The sequence below is a fragment of the Cryptomeria japonica genome, chromosome 1, assembly GCF_030272615.1.
Source record: "Cryptomeria japonica chromosome 1, Sugi_1.0, whole genome shotgun sequence".
NCBI classification, from domain to species: domain Eukaryota; kingdom Viridiplantae; phylum Streptophyta; class Pinopsida; order Cupressales; family Cupressaceae; genus Cryptomeria; species Cryptomeria japonica.
The window spans coordinates 136873921-136897057 of record NC_081405.1 but is presented as its reverse complement, the minus strand read 5'-3'; the positions used below and the strand labels follow the sequence as shown (position 1 = coordinate 136897057).

General features: G+C 35.1%; 1 protein-coding gene across 2 annotated transcripts in view; it reads left to right on the top strand.

Annotated features, from left to right (window-relative positions):
• LOC131065299 (probable magnesium transporter NIPA9) overlaps positions 1-23137 on the top strand; it is a 161205-nt gene that overhangs the window by 124324 nt on the left and 13744 nt on the right. For both annotated transcript variants that reach the window (XM_057999766.2, XM_057999767.2), the window contains 3 exons: positions 3149-3205; positions 3317-3375; positions 10147-10267. In XM_057999766.2, the coding sequence (XP_057855749.1) occupies positions 3149-3205; positions 3317-3375; positions 10147-10267 (237 nt within the window). The remainder of the gene's footprint in view (positions 1-3148; positions 3206-3316; positions 3376-10146; positions 10268-23137) is intronic.

Here is a 23137-nt window from a genome sequence, read left to right as displayed (position 1 = left end):
CTTAGTTGAGGTGGTATCTTCTTACATGAAAATCTGTTTTATTGTATCTCACACATTTGTTACCACTAGAGTTTTCTACTCATGGGAGTTTATGCGAGTCAGGCCTTAGTCACATCAGGAGAATTCTTGTTATTATTCTGAGGAAACATGTTTAGTTAAAAAAGCCATAGTGCGTCATATCATTTGAACTGAGCTTTATTAGTATCTGGGTTGATTTTTTTTGTGTTGAATACATCTTGTTGAAAAATTCTAAATCAGCATCGGATGCCTTAGAAAACTTTGTTTTAAGTGGTCAATCAACTTGCCTTAATGATCAAAGGCCTCACAGAACTTAGTTTTTATGATTTTTAGTTGAGGATTGACACCAAAATGCATGCAGTGGAGGTCTTAAGTTTATTTAATATGTGGAATGGAACCATATACAATATGTAACAAAATGTTATTGATCAAACATCATAATCACAATGGTATTTGATGAATGAAGTAATTTGAAGAATTTTGTGTGTTTACTTTTGAGATGTTGAATGTGATCAAGTAGCTATAGATGGTTTTAAATTTTAAGCAGATATTCTAGATGGCGAATAGGTGCACATCCATGAAATACAAACTCTCTAATGGGATTTTGAACTCAAGCATTGGAGTCATTAAGCTTAGGAGGCCGTATGGATTGTTAGGAAGAAATCCTAAATGCCAATAGAGGAATTAGCCAAGTTCAAGCCTTAAATGGGATTTGAGACTTGGGCAATGCAATTGATGAGTTAGAAGAGGGAAGTATTCATGAATTGTGAACATCTCTTGAAAAGGTTAATTCATCCCTGGGGGTCTATAATTAAAGTTTTAGTCCCTGGGGTATAAACTCTCATCTATTTAACCTACCTTTTTAACGAAGAAGAATGCCTTAAATTCTGCCATTTGTAGAAGGTGCTATGTGTGATATCCACATTTATTTTAGTACAGTTTGAAGGGAACCATATTTTTGAAATTGTGAAGGTTAATGATGTGGTTAGCAAGTTATGGCTGTGGAGCCTATACTTAAACTACTTAACTATCAATCCTCTTTGTATAAAAGCACAGTTTAGGATCAATAAAATATAACAGCAGGAGGCTTACATGGATCCATCCTTTCTATTTTCTAGATCTTGTTGGTGTGCTTCATAATTGTAGACAGGATATAACATGGAAATCCTTAATTGCATTGGCGGGTAATCATCCTGTGGCATTTCACACAAGATTTTCTACTCCTTACATTTTATTACTATGAACCTTTGCTACTGTAATTTGCTCATACGATAGTTGTATTTATCTTGATACTCTATGAAGAGGAAGCTTTCAGGATGGTTTGCCCAGTAATGCTTAACCCATTCTCCATTGTAATCTATAAGGTCTTGTTGTAATGGTATTGCTTTTAAGCCTCTGCTACTGTGGTGGTTTTATTGTTTCACATATTCTTGATAATTTTTATTATAAAACTCAAGAAGGTGACAGGCATCTAAAGGTTGGGAATTTTTTTTCCCTATAAGCTGGTGGAAATTTAGTGCCATCAACATAGTCCTCTAAATAGAGGATTTCATACTAGAGGATCTCTTCAATTTCTTTGCAACAGTCTCTCATAAAGATGGAAATGTAAGAATACTTCAATCTACAATCCTAGATTTCTATACAAAATAGATCGATGAAAACCACCTTTTCATGGATGAAGGAATCTTATATAATCACAATCAGAGTTACAATAGTGAGAAAGAATAATCTAAAAGAGATTATTTTTATGATACTGTATGACAAACCTTTAATAGCTCATGACACCACAGGACATTTCCATAGAGTGAGGGAGAAAGGAATTAATTTTGAAAGACTGGGATTAGTCATAATGATGTACTTGTTTACAAAGAAAACTACATATTTTTTGGTAAACTTAGCTGAGTTAAGCCAGTAAAAGTGAAAGGACGGGTTGAAGATGCTCTGCTGATGCTGTTGGTTGGGCTAGGGTTGTTGCCTGTGCTACTGATCTTGTTCCCTTTACTACCCATAGGCCTCAGCTTCTTTGAAGTTGATATCTAGAGTATCAAATTGGTGCAATAAGATCTGAGGCTGAGGGGTATAGATGAGAGCCAACTGGCTAAATTAACATCAATCTTGTTTTGAAAATTCTTTGGAAGCTCAGGTTGCTCCATCCAGGAACTTTCAAATCCTTGGGGAAGATGAAAAATATGGCTGAGCCTATGATCAACTTAGTTGCAGGTGAAAATAACCATTGCTAAACAATTTGGCCCTCAGTGGCCTGGGTTTGGGCATGATTAAAACTGTGTACAGGTTTTGAATTGATTTACCTGGGGACCTGTGGGTTTGTCCCAAACAATTTAGGCAAATCAGTGTGAATTTTGATGAATCCATGGCAGACTGGTGAGATTTTTAATTTATTTTTGCTTTTTAAATCTCATTTTGGTTTTGACTTTGATTAAAATGGGATCCTTAAACCTAGAAGTGACTTCCAAAGCATTTGAAGTACTAAAGCAAGCTCATTGTACCACATTGCGAATGCAAAATACAAAAATCGGTCATTCTTGCTAAACTTTTTGATGAGGATGATCTTCTTGAAGAGCCAATTAACACGGATTTTTATTATTATTTTAATATTGATTAATGAATATTTATCATGACATTCGTGTTTGACTAATTGTTATTGAAGTAGTTTTTATTTTTTATAGTGGCTTTATTTATCAGGCGATGCTATGTGGTAATCAAAATTTATTTCCTGTTTTTAGGCTGCATATATGTACATATTTATGATTTAGATATGATTTTTGCATAGGCAAACCCAGAAATGAACCCAACCCTTATTTTTTGGAGCCAAATCTGCATATTGAACCCCTATACCTGAACTTGAACTAACAACATTGCTTACATATAATGATGCGTGTCTTATACTTTGTGGCTAGCATTGCACCATGTGGTATGGTATACCTATCATACTTAACATAAATGAGTGTTGGTTTTTGACAATTGTTAATAATAAAATTTGAATATTCGCTGGATACAAAAATGAGTTTTGGTTATTGAAAATTGCTAATAATAGAATTTGAATATACTCTGCATACAAAAATGAGTGTTTGCTATTGATAATTGTTAATAATAGCCTTTGAATATGTAGGGGTTGCTTAATGGATGGCTTAGCCTTCGTAGACGTAAACGACGAGCTCAGGAATTGGTTGGTTCTTTCAGAACATCCATGCCTAATTTTGGCTCTCTCTTTTTAGATCCATTTTCTACTTAGTATAGTAAATTTGCTAGGTGCTAATACATATAAATTTTTTACCAGACACAGACAGAGGTGGTGGAGGAAATAATTGCTGGACTAGAAGCAGGCATCTTATTTGGGTCAGTTATTGACTTTCAAACTCATCTTAGTTAATCTTTGCTTATTTTATTTGCAAAAGTATAATGGTAAGTTTGGATGGGGTGGATACCTTTAGAAATTACTTTGGATGCTTTAGGAGTTAAAAATGTTAATGCCCATCAGAAGGTGTTGTGAAGAATACATAAATAAATAGAAAGTTTTAGAAAGAGAAAATCTTAGAGAGGCCCAAAAAGGGGAAGGAACAAAAACAAAAATATAATACAGCTGTGGACCACAATCACATGTGGTCAAGAAACCAATACAAATAGCCAAGTAGGGGAACAATATCCTCAAGGACCACAAGTTGAGGAGTACACAATAGAAATTTGAATTAAATTCTTTCATTGATAACTTTGGTAATCCTTGTATGATATGTTGACAGTAGAGGCATTATTTCCAAGAGCTAAGACAAAAGTTGTTAGCCCCAGAAAACATATTTTCATTTGAATGTTGACTTTGGAGTCTCGGACATATATGATATATGATAATATGACTGACAATTAATATTACCTTTATCACTATCATTAATCAGTAATGAAGTATCATACTAATAAAGATTCATATATATATATATATATATATATATATAAAATACAACAGTTCGTACCCAAGAAAAATTGCTGCATTGGTGTACCCAAACCCCATACCTAAACCCGACCCAGTACAACTTACCAAATGCATACATAGAATGAGTATGCATATCTTGTTAAATTTATTAATTATGTCATTAACAACCAAAAAGATCATGTCATTTCTTTGGTATAGGTAAATCCCCTAGAAAATACTTAAAATTGCTTTTTGATGGCCTTGTGGGAACATGGAATAGCATGGGCAAACCTAATTTTCTATTACATGGCTTTGTAGTGCTACAAAATACACAACTAGCCAAACTAAGAAATGTCTTGGCCACTATAAAGTGATCAACTAATTCGAAGGTATATACCAAAATTGTAGAGTTTCCTATTTTTGAAGTTGAAGTCTTATTTATTGTAAAAATCTCCAGGTTTTTTTCCTTACAGTTGCTGAAATATATCAGAAAAAACATCATAATAGACTGAATCTTCCCTATATCTTGAGCTGAGATATGGTGGCCAAAGCTGAATGAAAGATGGCCTACACAACATGTTTGGTATTTTGTTAATTGCCGCTTTCTTGTATTTAATACTGCAAGTGGTTTTGAAATTCCACCCGCTTAGTGGTGTCTCATTTGGTGAAATTTAGTATGTGCCAGCAAATGTTGGAATGGTTGATGATTAGTTGAGCTATATATATATATATTGCTAATTGTTTACAAATATTCTACTCATATGAGCATCAACATGAGACCAATACAAGCTCTTGCGAGCACAAACATGAGACTAATATTGGATCCTTTTGAGCAACTACACTGGAACCACGTAGGAAAGACCAAGTCACAACTTAGGATTTCATACTAGATGTCGCTTTGGGATTCAGACTTTGCTCTTGACAATGAGAACTCAATGCTTTAACCGTTTATGTTCAACTCCAAGGAAAGTTGAACAATATTTGAAAAAATTGATTAAAATGTTACTTTCATGTTTGAAGTGCCTGTAGAAGTGCGTCCAATTCTTAAGAATACTTCCATTCTGTAAGTGCTTGTACTTTGTACAAGTGCATATGATTCTTAATAATAAGAGAAGTAATTGAGAGCCACCCATGAAACAATTTGGAATGATAACATATTAGTTTTTCCCTTGTAATAGAACCTTTCCCATGACATAGCTTTTACCATCCATGCCAACCTTCTAGAGGAGATGCAAGTTAGGTGGAGCCAATACCAAATCACGGATGATTTTATTTTTATTTATATCAAAAACAAACATTGCTGATTTTTACCCCAAGTAAAAAGATTACCACTTTGCAATTATGAAGTGCAAATGAACTTATATTTGAGAAATGGAATCTATAGACCTTCTCATGTATTCAGCGATTCCCACGATGTTTTTTTGTTTTGGTCAGTTTGGAAGTTTCTGGCCAATTAAGAATTATCTCTTATCATCTTTGAATCAATCCTCAACTCTCCTTCTAGTACATAAAAAATAGAGTGGTGATTGCCTTGCAAAGGTCACATTTCATCTCATTGAGCAGCAATGTTTTTTCTCCTTTCCATGTTTAACTTAAATCCAGTATGTTATCTAAGTACATTATTACAAAGATATCTGTGAATGGTCTTAATATAATTGTATAGACTAAAAGGAAAAACGAGCTGATTGTATCGAATGCAGCTTTCCAATGGTTATCAAATTTCAAGTCTACTGTATGTTGGGATAGTTGTCATTGATGTCAAAGTTTATTGTTGAAATATTTTCATTAATGTGGAAGTTGTCATTGATGTCAAAAAGAGGCTAATGATCAGATGACATGAGGGAAGTGATGAAAAAAATTATTTGAAAAAGAAAGAGGTAGAAGGATATCCATTATATGTATATGACTTGGTGTAATGTCCCCTACCTGATTAACATAATTAATTTATTTCAATATACTTACTTATGACTTAAACTAAATTGATTAGGAGACAAATCTGTTTTTATATGAATCAAATCTGTGCTATCCATAGTTCAATTAATTTATCAATTATTAATAAGTTAATTGTTCATCAACCATATTAGATAATAAAGGTTGTCTTCCATAACTCTTAATGCAATTACCAACCTTTGTTACTACTTCAGTTTTAAGGAAGGAGGATATGTATGTCACCAAAGCGCTTAGAGACCAACTACAATAGGTTCCCTCAAAGTTTACAGATCCAAGCCCTTACCCTATCTTGGGACTATGCCCTCAAAGTTTACGTGACGCTGATCCCTACCCTATCTTGGGACTTAACCTATTGCTTGGATTTAGACTGCCCCTCTTTGGAACATCTCATTCCCATCTCCTTAAATACTGACAGTAATAGCAAGAATGAATAGTATATTCATATTCTCTTTAATGTTTATTTAAGAGTTCTGTCTGATTTACAATCTATTATTGTTATATATATATATATATACTCTTTCTGATTTTCATTATTAAATTGTTCTGATTAGTTTGCACTACATGTCAGATATTTCTGACTTATATTACTGTTTATATTGCTTAAAGTAGACAATATATATACCTAATGAGAGCATCATATTATATGGATCAGCCAACGTGCCAGGCTGTTCCCTTTTACCAGGTTATAATCCTTGGCAAGCAGATCTCAAATCTCAAATTGTAATTTTAATTTTCTGAGACACGATTCTCAGCTTTTTTTTTTTCTATTTTCCTTCCATGCCTTTTCAGATTCAAGAGACGTATCTTTCTCTTTGTTGATTGTTTGTTGTTAGTCACAATAATAATATAATCTCTAATGCAAATCGTACCCTTTTTTAAGGAAGACAATATTCTTTTTTCCTTTAGGAATCGCACCATTTGGAGAGTATTTAAAGTCAAATCGCACCTTTTGGAAGTGCACATTGGTCAGCACATGGACCATGTCCTTTCACTTACTAATTCGATGCTTCTCTAATAACTACTTTTAACGCACTGCTGTATACTTAAATACTTCTTTCATGAATCGATCATGCTTTGGGGTTTAGGGTATTATTGATTATAAATTAATATTTAGTCATTAAATTAATCTATTAAATATTTAGACATTAAATTAATTTATTAAATTAATATTTAGACACTAAATTAATTTATTAAATATTAGGCATTGATTAAATATAAAAAATGGAATTTGGTTGTATAATAAATAAATTAATAAGGTAGGAAATATTAATATTTACGTAGGGATATTACACTTGGTATTTAAAGCAGCAATGAGGATGCAATGTTTTCAGTCAAGAAACCTATGTTACACAAAAATAGTTTTTTGAGAATTACATCACCATCAAGTTTAGTCAAATATAATAAGCAGTGACTTATGGAAGAGAAATAAAAGTGATATTAAATTGTGGTCAACTATGAGGATGTCATAAAATTAAAAAGGTATGTATGTTGGTCGACTTGGACGATAAATGCGTTTGTTATAATCATCCCTAACTTTCCAGCCTCTCTAAATAAGCAATTTGAAGTTTAGACTCATATACATATATGTCTATATAGCTCACCTCATATTGGTGGCTATGTAAAGGCATGCATAAAAATGAGTTAATGACCATGTTAAGGGACAGATTGCTAATATGAATAAGGCAATTAATAAAGGCGGTGATTAAAGGATACAAGGCAGCAATTAATGATTATTAGAAGCAACGATTAAGAGTATTAAAGTAAATAAATCATGATTGAATATAGAAGTGATTTAGTACATGCTAAGGAGCAGAATTAATTGTCGTTAAGCAGCAGATATTTACTCATGATAATTTAATTAATACATGGAGCAATTAAAGGGACTAGTTCGCATTGTTAAGGACAGTGATTCTGTACAAGACTTAAGACAAAGATTGAAATCATGTCATCATAATGCTGCAACTAGTTTAAGCAGTGAACTATTAAGGCAGCAAACTTCTGTGTAGAAGGAGACAGCCAACTTCATCATCAATATGGCCCCCTTTATAAAACAGCTGACTTCATGCTTGTTGAGTGATTAGTAGTGAGAAGTTTATAATAATGTGATTCATTACAATGCAATATGAAGTAATGAACCGATTAGTAAAAGGTGGCGATCTGTTTAGCAATCAAAATAGCAATTAAGTAATCATTAATAGCAGTAGTAACTTAGTTAATAAACATTATTAATGAGCAGCGACTACATCTTGTAAAGATAAATAAATAAGGCCAAAACATTTGTTAAGAGCAGCACTTTAATTAGTAAGCAAAGTTTGATACAACAAAAGCAGTGATCACAAGGATTCACATAATGCAGAGGTACGATTACAAAGAATGACATCTATGTTAACAGCAATTCACATAATGAAGAACAGCAAGAAGTGCGATTTGTTTTTCACATAAAACAATAATTAAGCAGCAGTTATAATGGAGAGATGTGATTTGTTTTATTTAAGAGTTATGATTATGAAAAGAGATGTCCCTAAGAAATCTCTTGGTAAAGGTATATAAAAAGATTTATGATGTGTGATTGAATTGTGTGTGAAATAGAAGATTCAGACCTTATATACACCAGCAATCTTGTATGAGGAAAATATATATAGGATCATGGCAGATTTATGAGAAGAGTATATACATTCAAGGCAGATTTGTATGAATCATTTATGGAAGAATTATTATCAGTTGATAGAAGGAAGATTTGTGAAAGGGAGAACATGCAGATTTGAAGAAAAGCATATAGAAGTGATGCAATAATATTCATGTGAACTTAAGCAGACTTGGAACAAAGTTGTTTGACCCCAGATGGATAGAGAGCTCATGTTGGGCCTCACCCCCAGGGAAGGGGCGGGAGAGGCAGAAAGCTCTTAAGATAGATAGGGAGAATGCCCCGCTTGGGAGGACGGGGGACTCGACTCTTGCTTGGTGCTCAGTTGGTCGAGTGCATGCTCTCTCCCGTTAAAGGGGAGGGGCTAGGGCGAATCATCTAAGGTAGGGTGAACAGGAACTACTATGTATTCTTCCGACTCCCATAGAATAGTAGGGGCCCAGGGCCTTCTGGGTCAAGGGATCGGGTGATCGGGCCTCTGCAACGAAACTTCGTTGGCTCGGCTGGACCGGGAATACTAGGAGCACATTAAGCATCGGACGTAGGAACTAGTGATGCAATAATATTCATGTGAACTTGAGCAGACTTGGAGCAAAGTTAAGAGATATATTTGGGCAGAATCTTTATGAAGGAAATATAATCAGATTTGTGGAGAAAAAGGTTATCCATCATCCTTTGTAGAAGCAGCATTGATAAGGTGGAAATTTGAATGAGGAGTTGGTGCCTCTAAGTGAATGAGGGGTTGGTGCCTCTAGTAGGTTGAGCCTACAAAATTTGTAAGAGATTATTATATAAGGAAGTAATTTGCTGTGGTTTTCTCCTGTAAGGATTTCACGTAAATATTGTGTTATTGTGCTCTTCTCATGTGCATGATTATTGAAATTGAGTAAATAATGCTATTGTGATTGATAAAGTTCAATTCAATAAAAGTTGTTATACTGATTTACCTGCCCCCTCAATATAATTGTGTTCTCATCACTTCATCAAATACTTAGTATTTTGTTGCAAATATAAAAAGTCATCCATCCTTGGAAGAGAGTAACATTTATTTGATAGTTAACTTGTTTGAAGTTTGATAGTGGATGCTCATTGCCCATGCCCCTTACCTTTTTGGCATGAATGGAGAACCACATGAAGATATAGTTGGGTGTATGATACCCTGTTCAAACAACCTTGCTTTTTCATTTCAGTTGCCTCCAAAATGGCCTATGTTGGGAAGTGCAACTAATAATTGGATTTCATGGTCTACTTCTGTTAGGTTGCATATCTTTGGGCTCCTGAAAACCTCCTTGTATAATTACACTAGCTCTTCCATTTATTGTTTATTTTTTTGTGACTATGCGTACATTGCATTATGTACTTTTTCTTTCTCTATCTCTTAAAAAAAGTAAAGAAAATTGTGCACATGCATTCACACTATCTTGGTTTGGTTAACACTAGTTAAAGACAAACTTTCCCGCATGCATTAATCATAGATATCTTTGCTATTAATGGACGGACCATTGTGCAGTCTCAACTAAATTTGTATCATAGAGTTGTATTAATAGTTGATTTTGGCGCTCTGTTTTTTGTCATTGAGTTTTTAACTTTCTATTTTTTATCCTATCTGCAGACTAGCAGCTGCAATTTCTAGAATGGGATTTTTGCTTTCAGAACAAGGCTTTTCAAAGATGTCTATTCCAGTTGGAATTGCAATTAGTATATGCTGCAGTGGCAGTGGATTCTTTTACCAGGTTCTATATTTATTGTCCAGACAAATGTTATAATTTTTAGCAAAGGTGCTTTTATTTGTTGATTCACTTTTATGGCAACGAATGGTTTATGCAGCATGTGAAATATAGTTTACAATATAATATTTTGAGAACCTTTGAACATGACAAGGTTTTTTATTTCTCTAGAATTTACTGCTAGCTTTTTCCAAAATTTCTTGTCTTGGCGGGCTATTTCATGTTGAAAAAAGAGTTTGAAATTTAAGAATGTATGTACGCATTTGAATTTCAAAGGCTGCTTAGTTTAATTCAATCGGTACAACTGAAGAGTTTGGATACTGTTGTAGACTGGCACAAGGTTTGAATTCAAGTTTGACTTCAGCAACAATAAAATTTGGTTGAAGTTCAGTAAGTGTAAAAAAATTCAACATTAAACTCATCTTATATAAATTTTTTTTATTGAAATATAAGAAATTCAATTTTTTTAATATATAAGTAATAAATCCAAAAAAATGAAACAATATTATATTTAGTTTATAATAAATTAAAAAATATTATAATATAAATATGCTTGAAATTTTAATTTAAATATTATTAATAGATAAATAATTTAAAATATTGAATTTAAATATATTACTAAAAATTAAAATAAAATAACAAATGACGTGGTTTAAATCATAAAATTTAAAGATACTAAATTTTATTTGAAAAATAAAAAAGTTAAAATAAAAACAAAACTTGAAAAAAAGGCCTATTCATGCAAAAGCCCTAAAAGGGCCAGCCTAATAGAGGGAGGAGCATTTGAGTACAAGAGTTTTGTGGACAGTTGGGGGAGGGTAAGGGACCTACATAGGAGCCAAGAGGGAAGGAAAGGTAATGGAGGTGGTGACAGGAAGGAATACAATACCTCTTGCCTTTGTTCACTGGTCAACTACTACCTCTCTTCCCCTTTGCATGTTGTTTCAAAGCTTGATCTACTTGACCCATTCCCATGATGCGATTGGGCAAGGTAGAGCTTCCACTTCCAAGGTTTTGTTATTGACAAAGGTAGGAAAAAGAAATCTATTTCCTCTACCTGTACGAATCTAAGATGAATTTCAACAAATTTTTAATCATGTTTTGAAGTCTATCGAATTTCAAACTTCAAGGCTGAAATTCGGCGAACTCTGTGACAGGTTGTAGATATTGAGTAGTGGGTAACAAGTTTAGAAACAAACTATATAGAATTATTAACTTTTAGCATTTAGGACTATTTCCAAATTTCTTGTCAAAATTCAAATAAACTAGCTTCTTAGAGCTATATTTATGCAAAATGGAGATTTGTGTAATGCTAGTTTAGGAATCACTTTCAGTGATTTTCTTATGCAAAATGGAGATTTGTATAATGCTAGTTTAGGAATCACTTTCAGTGATTTTCTTGACCTTTTATCTAATATATTACTGTTAGTGTTGCCAAAGTTTAAGCTTTGCAAGAGGCATGGAGGTATGTCAAATGAACACATGTGCAATATTACACAATAGCTGTTAATGTTTATATCAGATTTGAATATAGGATCTTTTAAATCTTATTAATGCAATTTCCTCTTCTTATATCAATATAAGGATTCCTTTGTATATCAATTAATTTAACATGAACTGCTGTACAATGATCAATTAAAACTGATATTAATCTTATTGCAATTTTACATGAAAATAGAATCAATTAATATATTAAATTTCCAACAGCAAATGGCCTGCAATATTCTGGGAGGCAGTCGATATTGTTTCTGCACTGTAATTATTCTGTACATCCACGATACGATTGTCTCCCTCCTTATACAAGGAGAGAGACATGCCTTCATAGAGGCATGCCTCTACATGGATCATGTCCACGTAGAGACATGTCTCTCGGCTGTGTAAGAACACGCTGATACGTAATGTAATGTAGTCGATAATTACTGGTAACCAATTTGCATTTGTTACATTGTTAATATGATTTGCTAAACGCACATAATCTGATCGATAGTAAATATCGATAAGCATATGATTAAATGTTATTTGATATAATCAAATTAATTATATGTGTATATTTAATAATGTATAGTTATACATTATTAAATATATACATATGATTAATTCATAATCATATTTCAAGATTAATATTTAAGCAAGAATCTTATTAAATACATAATGCAAATAATGGATTGATACTTGTAGATGATAGATATCAAATGCTTAAGGCCGATAGGCCAATTAAGCATTTGATTTCATCAATTAGAATTATCTGACCGAAGCTACAAAACGTTAACGATTATAAAACATCAATTGAAAATTATTAGCATTTCTCTCATAATTCTTTTGGAACAAGTGATGTAGTTTACAACATGATTTAAAAAAATACATATAATAATCTCCACAAAGCAGAAATTCCTTCCTCTATAGGGAAAGAGGGGAAAGCATCTGGAGTTAGGGTCCCATATCAAATGAAAAGCATAATACAACACATAGTAGGTGCATGATTAGGATGAAAGGGTCCACATTTTACTAAGCTAGATGAGTATGCCATAGATCCAAAAATGCAAAGTTCTGAAATGTAGAAGTAGTTGAAAATGATAAGTCAATTTTACCGATTCTTTGTTGGAGTCTTCAAATGTAAACTTACATCTTCTAACAATAAAATTTTGCCACCTCAAATGTTGAGTAGACATTCTCTATGACCTTTATATTAAATAAATTGTACATTTAGAGTTCAGATAATATCTTGGAATTTTGAAGCCTACAAGAAGGCAAAAGAAGTCACAACGCACAAGCCAGCAGCAAGCATCATTGTCAAGAATATCAGGTGAAGAACAGGCCATCTCAACATTTGTGCCTAAAAATACAACAATGAACACTTTTGAGAGTCTATATTGAAGAGGCTTCCTCTTTCTGAGCACTGTACTCTTCAAGCCATGTTCACTTGTGCCAATTTCCTTAATCACAACTAAATTAACAAGCTTTTAGCTATGCTGTATGTTTTTCTTTATCATAGCACTTGAAGCGAAACTAGATTTTATAGATTCCATGAACCTTGAAGGTTAGATATCAGAAAAAAACGTACTTTCCACAAAGATCACTGGAATTACTTTATCAAATATGCATATACAACAAACATATGTCCTTCAATTAAACTCGGTTTGATTCTTGAGTACTCAGAGAACAATATTTTGCTTTTGGATTTTGACTATGTATGATTTTTGTTCCCAACGTTTTGGATCAAACTCTACAATCCATCATCCGGGCAAATAGCTAGAGAAGAGAATTGATCCATCAACATCAATTCTCTTCTCTAGCTATCAACGCTAATGATGGATCATAGAGTTTGATCTAAAATGTTGGCAACAAAAAAACATAGTCAAAATCCAGAAGCAAAATATTTATATCATTATGGATTGTGGAAATTTCATGTGTTTGATTACTTAGAGAACAGTTATTGATCAAAGACTCCCTTTTGTTAGACCCAAAGTTGCAGGGACTCTCAATTGTTGGTGCAAAAATAATATAATGCTTCAGATGAGACCCTGCAAGTGGCCGGTGTTGAAAATAGGAGAGAGGCAGCAGTAAAGATCAATGCATTTCTTAGTTGCAACAAGACCGCCTTGAAGTGTAAGTCTAATCTAGATAACCTGGAGCAAATAGTAAAGGAAATGAAAGGACATATTGAATAGTTAAACCAATTAGGACTCCCCTCCTCGTAGACAATATAGTTCTCTACAAGGGCCAAATTCAAGAGTTACTTAAGAACAAGCAAAAGGATCAAAGTGTTCAAGAAGTGGAGGTGATAGCCACTAGCGCAACTCGAATTTCAAATGAAAGTAGTGGTACAAAGCGTTACATCCCTCTTTCAAATATTGTGTGTTTGGTCAAACATTACTATTTTACTATTTTCCTGATGTGGATGAGTAATCTCAAGTATAAATTGGTAGTTAGACATGAATGGTTATGTTGGCTATATCCATCTTTTTCTTTATGTATATATACATGTAATCAATGAGAAGATAAGATTGGTCTAACTATTTTCATATGACCAAGTGGATGTAGGATAAGCTACGCCCTCCGAAAGGAGGGAGGTATGATCAACAAGAGGATTGTAGACTTCGGAAGAGACCAAACTTGCCATCAAGCCCTGAACCTTAAGATAAGTTGATGGGTCATCACCTTGGCCTTCTAGGTGGTTGTCTCACCTTGTCAATCAGTAGGCAGTCGGTCTTATCCTATTACCATCTTTATGAGTTGCCAGTGTGTTGATTTCCATGAGATTAATAATTTTATAAGAATAAAATTGAATTGTTATCGATTATATTTTGGATAGCCATATCAATTATATGTTATTTATATACATATATAAATGTATATCCAAATATAAAAGTATATATCATACATACATACTTATACATATATGCGTATATGTATATGTACATTCAAATCATTGGAGTAATGTACGTATAAATACACATATGTAGGTATGAATATAACACACACACACACACACAAATATATATATATATATATATATATATATATTCGTTGTGATTTCTTTAACATTATTTGAATTATGCTATCGGCTAAGAAGACCAAAGCTTGCTTATTATTTAGGAGAGGTAGGGTGCAGACATTACTCCCAGTCTCCCTGCCACCTCTCAAGTCTATGTTGTTAGCCACCATCGATCAAGATGGAAGGTGTTATTTTGTATGAGTGTGTTCTTGGCAGACGTGGCATTCACTTGAGTGGGGTATTCTTCTCTCGACCATTATTTTTTTTCTAGCATTGTGACTTTCTTTCTATGAAACATATTCTCTACCTGTGTGATCTTTCTCTAGCATATATTTTCCTTTGGAAGCTAGTACCATTAATTTCTCGGCTCAAGTCTGAGGAAATTTGTTGGAACTTTGAGGAAGTCTTATATAGAGTGGTGGTCGATGTTTACCCAGAGGAAGCATTCTTGTCAATCACGTCGTAGCTCAGGCATGTTATTTTCCTCTAGTCTGAATTGAAAAGAAAGCATCAATTTATGTTACGGTTTGCTAGTAAAGACATGAAATTTCAATGTGTTTTTAATATCAATTAGTGCATTGTATAGGATAATATCTTCTATTATGAAAGAATGATTGCAGAATGAAAAGCTGTTTGCATATCCTATTAATGGCATGACAGAGCAGCGATTTCGTGGACTCTATACTTGATAAAACTTATTTATAGTGTTTTCATTTAACCACTCTGCGGATCATGCACGTTGCATTGATATCATACATCTTGTTCAGTCACTGCTTGAGAGTATTACTATGTAACTTTGACCTTGGTACTTTTTGTTCAATCCTGAGTCAAATCAAGGGTCCAAGAGTGGGCTTATCATTATGTCAATGTAGATGCCCGATCTGCATGTAATTATGAACTATTTTGTAATTAAAGTAACTTGATGGGAACCTTATCTCAGCTCTCTTAATGTGTTTTATATGAATCTTTGTTGATCTTGGATTAGTTGAATTGTATATACAGTAGAGGTTGTTTGTATAGTGTCATATAATCCTTAAGATCATATAGCCTATAATATCAACTGTCAAGTTATCAATATCTTATTGATCTAATCATTGTGGGTTAGATTGTACCTATTATAGAGAAACATATAAGTGAAAATGAATTCTTGTGGGAACAAGTCAAGTAAGGGTAGTGAAGTCTAACAACATTTGTGTGCACTTACTTTGAAACCTTGGTCAAGGTGGTGTTGCTTTAAGCATGCGACTGTCAGTTCACTTGAACTAGATACGCCTGCTATTCAGATGGTCATACTGGTTAGGAGGTACCTATAGTGTGTGACCGACTTGTTACGTGTAGTTTCTAAATGCCAGGCTTAGATGGCAAGATGGCAACTAGGTCTAGTCCTTAGTTTGCTACCCTTGCAAAGATTAGGGCCACTTCCAGTTGGAAGGTGTGCGAGAGACTACTAGGTCTATGGTTGGGTGGAAAAGCCCTTGATGATGCTCTCCCTCTTCTAGACTATGTCGAGACTTGTTACAAAGTTATTAGAAGGAAGCCCAATGAATTGTAATCTTTTGAACTTTTTTTTTTTTTTATCGGTAAAAGGCCAAAGCCATAATTTTATTAATTTTTTAAACCTAATACAACCTGGCTCACTAGGGGCACTGGTAGGAAAGAGCCGGGTGGAGAAAACCTCTGGTCTTGCCCCATAAAAGAAATCAATTGTTTCTTTACAATTCCGATGACTATACATTCCTCAAGCCAAACAATATTTGGCTAAATAGTTACAATACAAATCATATGTCTGTGTACAAGGTACTGCCATAAATTTGAGCTTATGAGGCAGTAGGATGCATAGCCCTCATCCGGCTATCCTAATAAGGCATTGTGTTGTTCTTTGCTTTATCCTTTCCATGGAAACTTAACTCTCGAATCCCGAGTTCTTAGTATCAATAGTTTGTGATAGATGTGATTCCCTGCACTTCAGAGACAAAAAAACAAAACATCTTTCAAAGTTGTAGACCAGCTATTAGGCATCAGATAAAACCATGCAAACAACCTATGGTTAGCAGATAATCTAACATCATAGAGTATTCCAAAATCAGAAAGCTGAGAGGTGCCCTGACAAGCTATCCGGAACGATCCAGTCATTTGTAGCCCTATAAGATCCTGTAATGCTGAAAACTTCAAGGCTCAACAGTAGGGGCTAGGCAAAATAGATATCATTATTCATCCTATCCATATCATCCACTATCCTTACTCAAGCTGAAATAAATTTTCAATCATCCGAAATGAAATTTAAAGCATCTTGAAAATAACAAGCCATATTTTAGCCATCTATAAAGTGAAATTTTAAGCCAACCTTGATATGTTAACACTTCCACTCCAGACAGATAGGCCAATTATGACATACTGAGACAACCATAACAAGATGCCCATCCTTATTGAGCATAAAATCTCATTAGAGATAAGCAATAACTTACTGAATTAGAGAAACTACCAACAAATAAATCTAGAATGCCAGAGAAACGATAATCATCGGCCCTTTACTGGTGCATAATGAAGATAGATCCTAAGAGATACTATGAGTCAACCAAAGATTGGAATCTGCATCTTAAAATGCTCAATAACGAAAGTACATATCCCCACCCAAAGGCCAAATTACATGAGGGCACTTTAATTCTCCAGCATCATCAGTAACAGCATATCATAAACAACGCATCAAAATTCTAATGAATAAAAGTAATAGAAGTATCTGAGAAGGAAATCCATTCGAGAGAGAGAATACATTTTAAATAAGCATAGGAAAAAGGGTGTATGTATACACACACACACACACACACACACACAGATATATATATAAACTCTACATATATATCAGAACCTAAAATGTAATCATCAAAATTATAACATAATATTTACCAGATAGATAGATAACCATGTCTTTACTTAGAGCTAAGCTTGCAGTATGAGAAGTCCTATTATCAGAAAGACATATAGATACTGTATGAGAAGTCTCTAAACAACCCACAAGTCCAAAATAAGCAAGGAGTTCATACCCTAATTGCCATTAACGAAAGAAACTAGGAGCATCACCAGACTTTAATATGTACATCCCTACGGAAGCAACAGATATCTATATTCTGCAGAGGAAACCTTAATTAGTATCTAAATCATGGAACTGGGGAGACGACATGCTGCCACTTGCGCCTTCACTCGCCTTCCTCTTCTGCTCCACCCTGTCCTCCTAGCCTCCTGAAGGTGAGAGGCTCTGATAATAACAGGGGGTAAAACCTTAAAGTTGTCCAGCCCTGCCTCAGGAAATTCTTGTGGGGGCTCAAATCCTTCAACTCTCGTGTATTCTACCCACCATTTGGTGCCCTCCGCAGGCTTCAAATGCATCCACTTCTGAAGGAAATCAATATTGCATTCCATGATTGATTTCCTCAATTGCTTCCTATCTTTAATTACCAGCACAGGGCGACGAACAATGCCATCTTTTCGGAGTTCAACCTTCTTACTTATCTCCAACTCGTAATCTTCTGGAAAGGGAATTCCCAAATTTTCATCCACATTGGCTACTGCAATATCCAAGCCCCTAAGGAATTCTGCCCTAAAGATTGCTTTGCAGAGGTTAATTACTTCTTCCTTTGGCAACTTTAACACCAGAAGGATTGCCGCAAATGTCTCTGGAATGTCAAGGTTTACCCTGAATCTATGTTCATAATTGATCACATCTTCCCCCATAATTTCATGAATTGCCCTAACCGATAAATCATCTAAGTCAATTAAGACCCTTCGCCGCCGTTCTAGCTTGACCTTACCCTTGAACGCCATCATCGTACTCTGCCTTAGGAAACAACACAATGTGCGACTCCATTGATGTTAGCTACTACAGTTCAAAGAAATTTTGCAAGAAACAAAGGCAAACCATCCTGATTAATAGCCAAAGTCGGTGCGGCTAATTAATGGCGATAAAATCTCACGTTAAGTGAGAAGTCCCTCGAGGAGTATGGGTGATGATGGAGATCCACTTGATTTGGCCATCTCACCAAGAAATCATGAGCTGCCAGCTACACATGTTAATACTAATATCGAGGGTACTCATTATCAAGACCTCTACTTGTAGAAGTGGGTTTCATATACTTACATAATTAATTAAGGGGCCATTGCCTATTAAAGTAACCAACCCCTAGGAATGCAAGTCTTGACCACACCGGAGCCATCGCTATTATTTACGATTTAGAGTCTTCTCTTTTAAAGACTTCGAAAGGGACAATAGCCTGCCCTATGTTGCCATTAAAGTGTTTATTAAGTATAAATACATACCATAAAGCTATAAATAATGATCACCTAATCTACTTCCTTTTCCATAGATTTACCTTAAGCTAGCAAGTTTTGGTCCATCCTGCGTATATAAGTCTATATGTGTAATTATATGCCTTCTGTAAGAACCGAGCCATAGATAATTAAAACCATCCTATAATCCTCCTAGGCTCAGCTGAGTTGTTAATGGTAAGGATGACTATTTATATACTAAGGTTGAGTCATCCCTAGGTGACACGAACAACAATCCTCTAAACCCCTTTCTGAATATTTGTCTGTATTATTGTCAGTTATCCTAGATTTACTGTTTTTTTACAACTGCTCTATTCTCCCAGATCCTGATCCTTCCCATGATTTAAGAATTCCAACAAGCAACCTCCTTACATAATGATGTTCCCATCGGCCCCCATATTTGCTAGTTCATCTGCACAGGAGTTGCCCTCTCTATATATGTGGTTGAAAATTGTCTTCCTGAATGATTGGACTAAATGAAGGGCTTTTGTTAGAATTGCATTAAGCCTCCAGTTTGGCATAGTGATCCTTTTCTTAAAGCATTAATCACAATTGCAGAATCACCTTCAATGGCCAGTTTCTCCACCTTCCTATCTTTACATATGAGAAGCCCTTCCACAAGGGCCATCATCTCAGCCATGTTGTTAGTTTCAAAACCAATTGGTTTTGCACACCTTGCCACTTCAATTGCATTTGAATTATGAAGACAACCTCCTATGCCTGCCTGACCTGGGTTACCACGTGATGCACCATCAAAGTTGAGCTTGAACCATCCATTCTTAGGAGGCTGCCACCTACATTCTTCTCTCTTTCGTTTATGCTCCTCAACTCTAGACCCTAAAATAGGGAGGAATCTTAAGCCCAATCCATCTGCCCCTCATCTTCTCATCCTAGTAAGTCATTTTGGCCATTATTTTTTGCTGATTCATAATCCTACTGTTTACAATTTTGGTGATGGCAACCTCCATTTTATTTGTTAGCTGTTCCCAGGTCATCTGCTTGTCCTTAAATACCCATTTGTTTCGTTCTTTCCATAGCTCCCAGATAACAATAGAGGGTGCCACTATCCTTAGGCTGCCATACAAACAACACTTCTTCAGGACAAGCCGGGCTTGGAACATTCTCAAGATGGAGTTGGGCAAAGATGAGCTCCATCCCAACTTGTTGCAAAGACACATCTAGCATTGGTGAGAGAACCTACAAGTTAGTAATATATGATCAACATCCTCCTCTTCTTCACATAGCGGACATCTACTTGGTCCTTCATAACCCATTTTTGTGAACCTAACTGTTAGGACCCTGTTCTGTAAAGCTAGCCATGAAAACATGCCAGCCTTAGGTGAACAATTCTTGTCCCAACAGAGTTCCTGTGGTATATTAGACTTGGGCCTTAACTGTCTTCTAACAAGGTAGTTATACCCATCCTTAGTATTGTAGTCTCCAGATTTTGAGCCATCCTAGACCGGACTATCAACCCCAAAGTGAAAGGTTATATTCCTATTTTTGAGGATCCTCGTGATCTTATCTCTTTCCCAGTCTGGGATGTTAATGTTAGATAAGGATTTCCATTTCCATCCTTTAGTGATTTCCCCATCCTCAACTTCAATGTAATCCCTAACATTTTTGCCCCATAGAGTTTCTAAGAGGGTTTTAGAGGTCTCAAAGTTGGAAAGTCTTTCTATAGTTGTAAGACCACCCCAAGAGTCGGACTAGAACAGGGCTTGTTCTCCATTGCCCAAGTTCCAGGTTAATTTTTAGCAATAATGCTTCTGCATTCTAACATAAAGTTCCATATACACGAACCTCTTGGAGGGGATGCAATTCTGAAAATACTAGTAGGATCATTGTTATTTAGGTATTTGTAGCTTAGGATTTTAACCCATTTCAAGTTAGGGTTTTTGTACATTCTCCAAATTAATTTAGCCCTTGAAGTCTTGCTCTGTTCCTTAATACTTTTGATTCCAGCACCCTCTTCCTCCTTGGGCCTACAAACCTTATCCCAAGTCAATAATGAGATTTTCTTTTTTTCCCCCGTACCTTGCCAGAAGAAGGTTCTCAGGTGTTTGTTCAATTCCTCCTTCTTTGCCATAGGGAGATTCATACAAGACAATTGATAGATTGGCATAGCTGACAGTACTGATTTTAACATAGTTGCTCTTCCTGTAGAGGAGAGCCTTTTACCTTTCCAGTATTCCGTTCTCTTCTTTATACGAGACACCATTTGATCCCATAATTTTGTGGTTCTACATTCTTTATCAAGGGGCAGACCCAAGTATTTAAATTGCAAATTGCCCCTTTTAAAGTTTAGAGTGTTGCATATTACATTTTCCTTGTTCAAATCCATATTGAAGAAAAAAAATTCTGATTTTCTTTGCTGATTTCCTGTCTTGAGGCCTTAGTGTAGGAATCAAGAATGTTTTTAAATGCTTGTGCTTCCTGCCTATCTCCATGGCCAAATAGCATGGTGTCATCAACAAATTGTTGATGCGTGGTAGAAGCTAACTCACTAGTTATTTTGATACCCTTAACAATATTCCTTTCTCTAGCATTAGTAATTGTTCTACCCAAAGATTCCGCCATAATAATGAATATGAAGGGAGATATGGGATCTCCCTGTCTCAAACCGTTAGAAATGTTGAAAAAACCCTCTGGGGTACCATTTACAAGGATTGTCATTTTTGGAGTGGAAATACATTCAAATATTAGGTTGATCCATTGTCTAGCAAAGCCAAAGGCTTCTAAACATTAAACGCCACTCTACCTTATCATAGGTTTTCTTAATGTCTAATTTAATTAGCATACTCGGCTCACCATTCTGCTGAATAGAGTGAATAGCTTCTTGGGCTATGATAACCCCATCATATATAGACCTTCCAAGGACGAAGCTTGTTTGCTCTTCACTAATTAAGGAAGGGAGCAACTTTTGAATTCGATTTGCAATGGTCTTCGCGAGTAGTTTGTAGATGGTGTTACATAGCACTATTGGTCTAAAATCATCAAAACTTTCTACTCTCTCTCTCTTGGGAATAAGAGCTACAAAGGTATTGTTAATTTCCTTAAGCAGGCTTCCTGAGTTCCTTACCCCGTCCAGGGCCTCTGTGATCTCATCACCAATGAAGTGCCAACATTTCTGGAAGGAGGCTGGGAACCCATCTGGACTTGGAGCCTTGTCTGGGTTCATTTTCATTAGTGCAGCGTCTACCTTAGCTTTAGAAAATTTGGCCAACAAGTTCTTATTTTGATCTTCTGTTATGATCTTCGGGATACTTGCTAGAATTGCGTTCTGATTACCTAAATTAGAGCCCTCCTAGTTATTTAAGATATTCTCATAATACCTAACAGCCTCGGTTGCTATCTGAATAGGGTCCTCTAAACTAACACCACAACCATTTTTTATTTTAGTTATTCTATTTATAGTTCTTCTTTGCTTATAGCTATTATGGAAGAATTTAGTGTTCTTATCCCCAACATTAAGCATTTAGTGTTCTTAGCCTGTTTTCCCTGAGATATAGTGACTCATCCATACCCTTTTCAATTACTGCATTATCAACCTGTTGTGACGTTTTCACACATCGCCCCATTGCAAATGGGGACCCTTGCTTTTTTTGTTTTTTAGGGTTTGTTTTTTGGTCTTTTAGGGTTTTGTTAGTTAGCCTTTGCATTTTGAGTGTCGCCCAAGTGATCACATGGATAAGCAAGTCCGGCTTGAGTGATGTCTTGATCCTGAAATTTGGCTAAGTCTGGAATGTCCTGAAAATTTGGCTAAGTCTGAACGTCCTGATCGTGAAATTTGGCTAAGTCTGGAATGTCCTGATCCTGAAATTTGACTAAGTCTGGAAACTGAAAAACCTCAAAAAACTAGATTTTGCAATATAACTCCTGGAGGTCTGAAACCACTCTCAAACATCCTGAAAGTATATATGGAATATAACTTAAAGTATAAGAATGTCACTTATACTTGAATGTTATATTCCATAAAAATTATCCTGATAGAGAGCTCGAAAAGTCAAATTTCGCTCCTGTCCTTCACTGAGGATCCAGAGCGAATTTCGCTCCTGTCC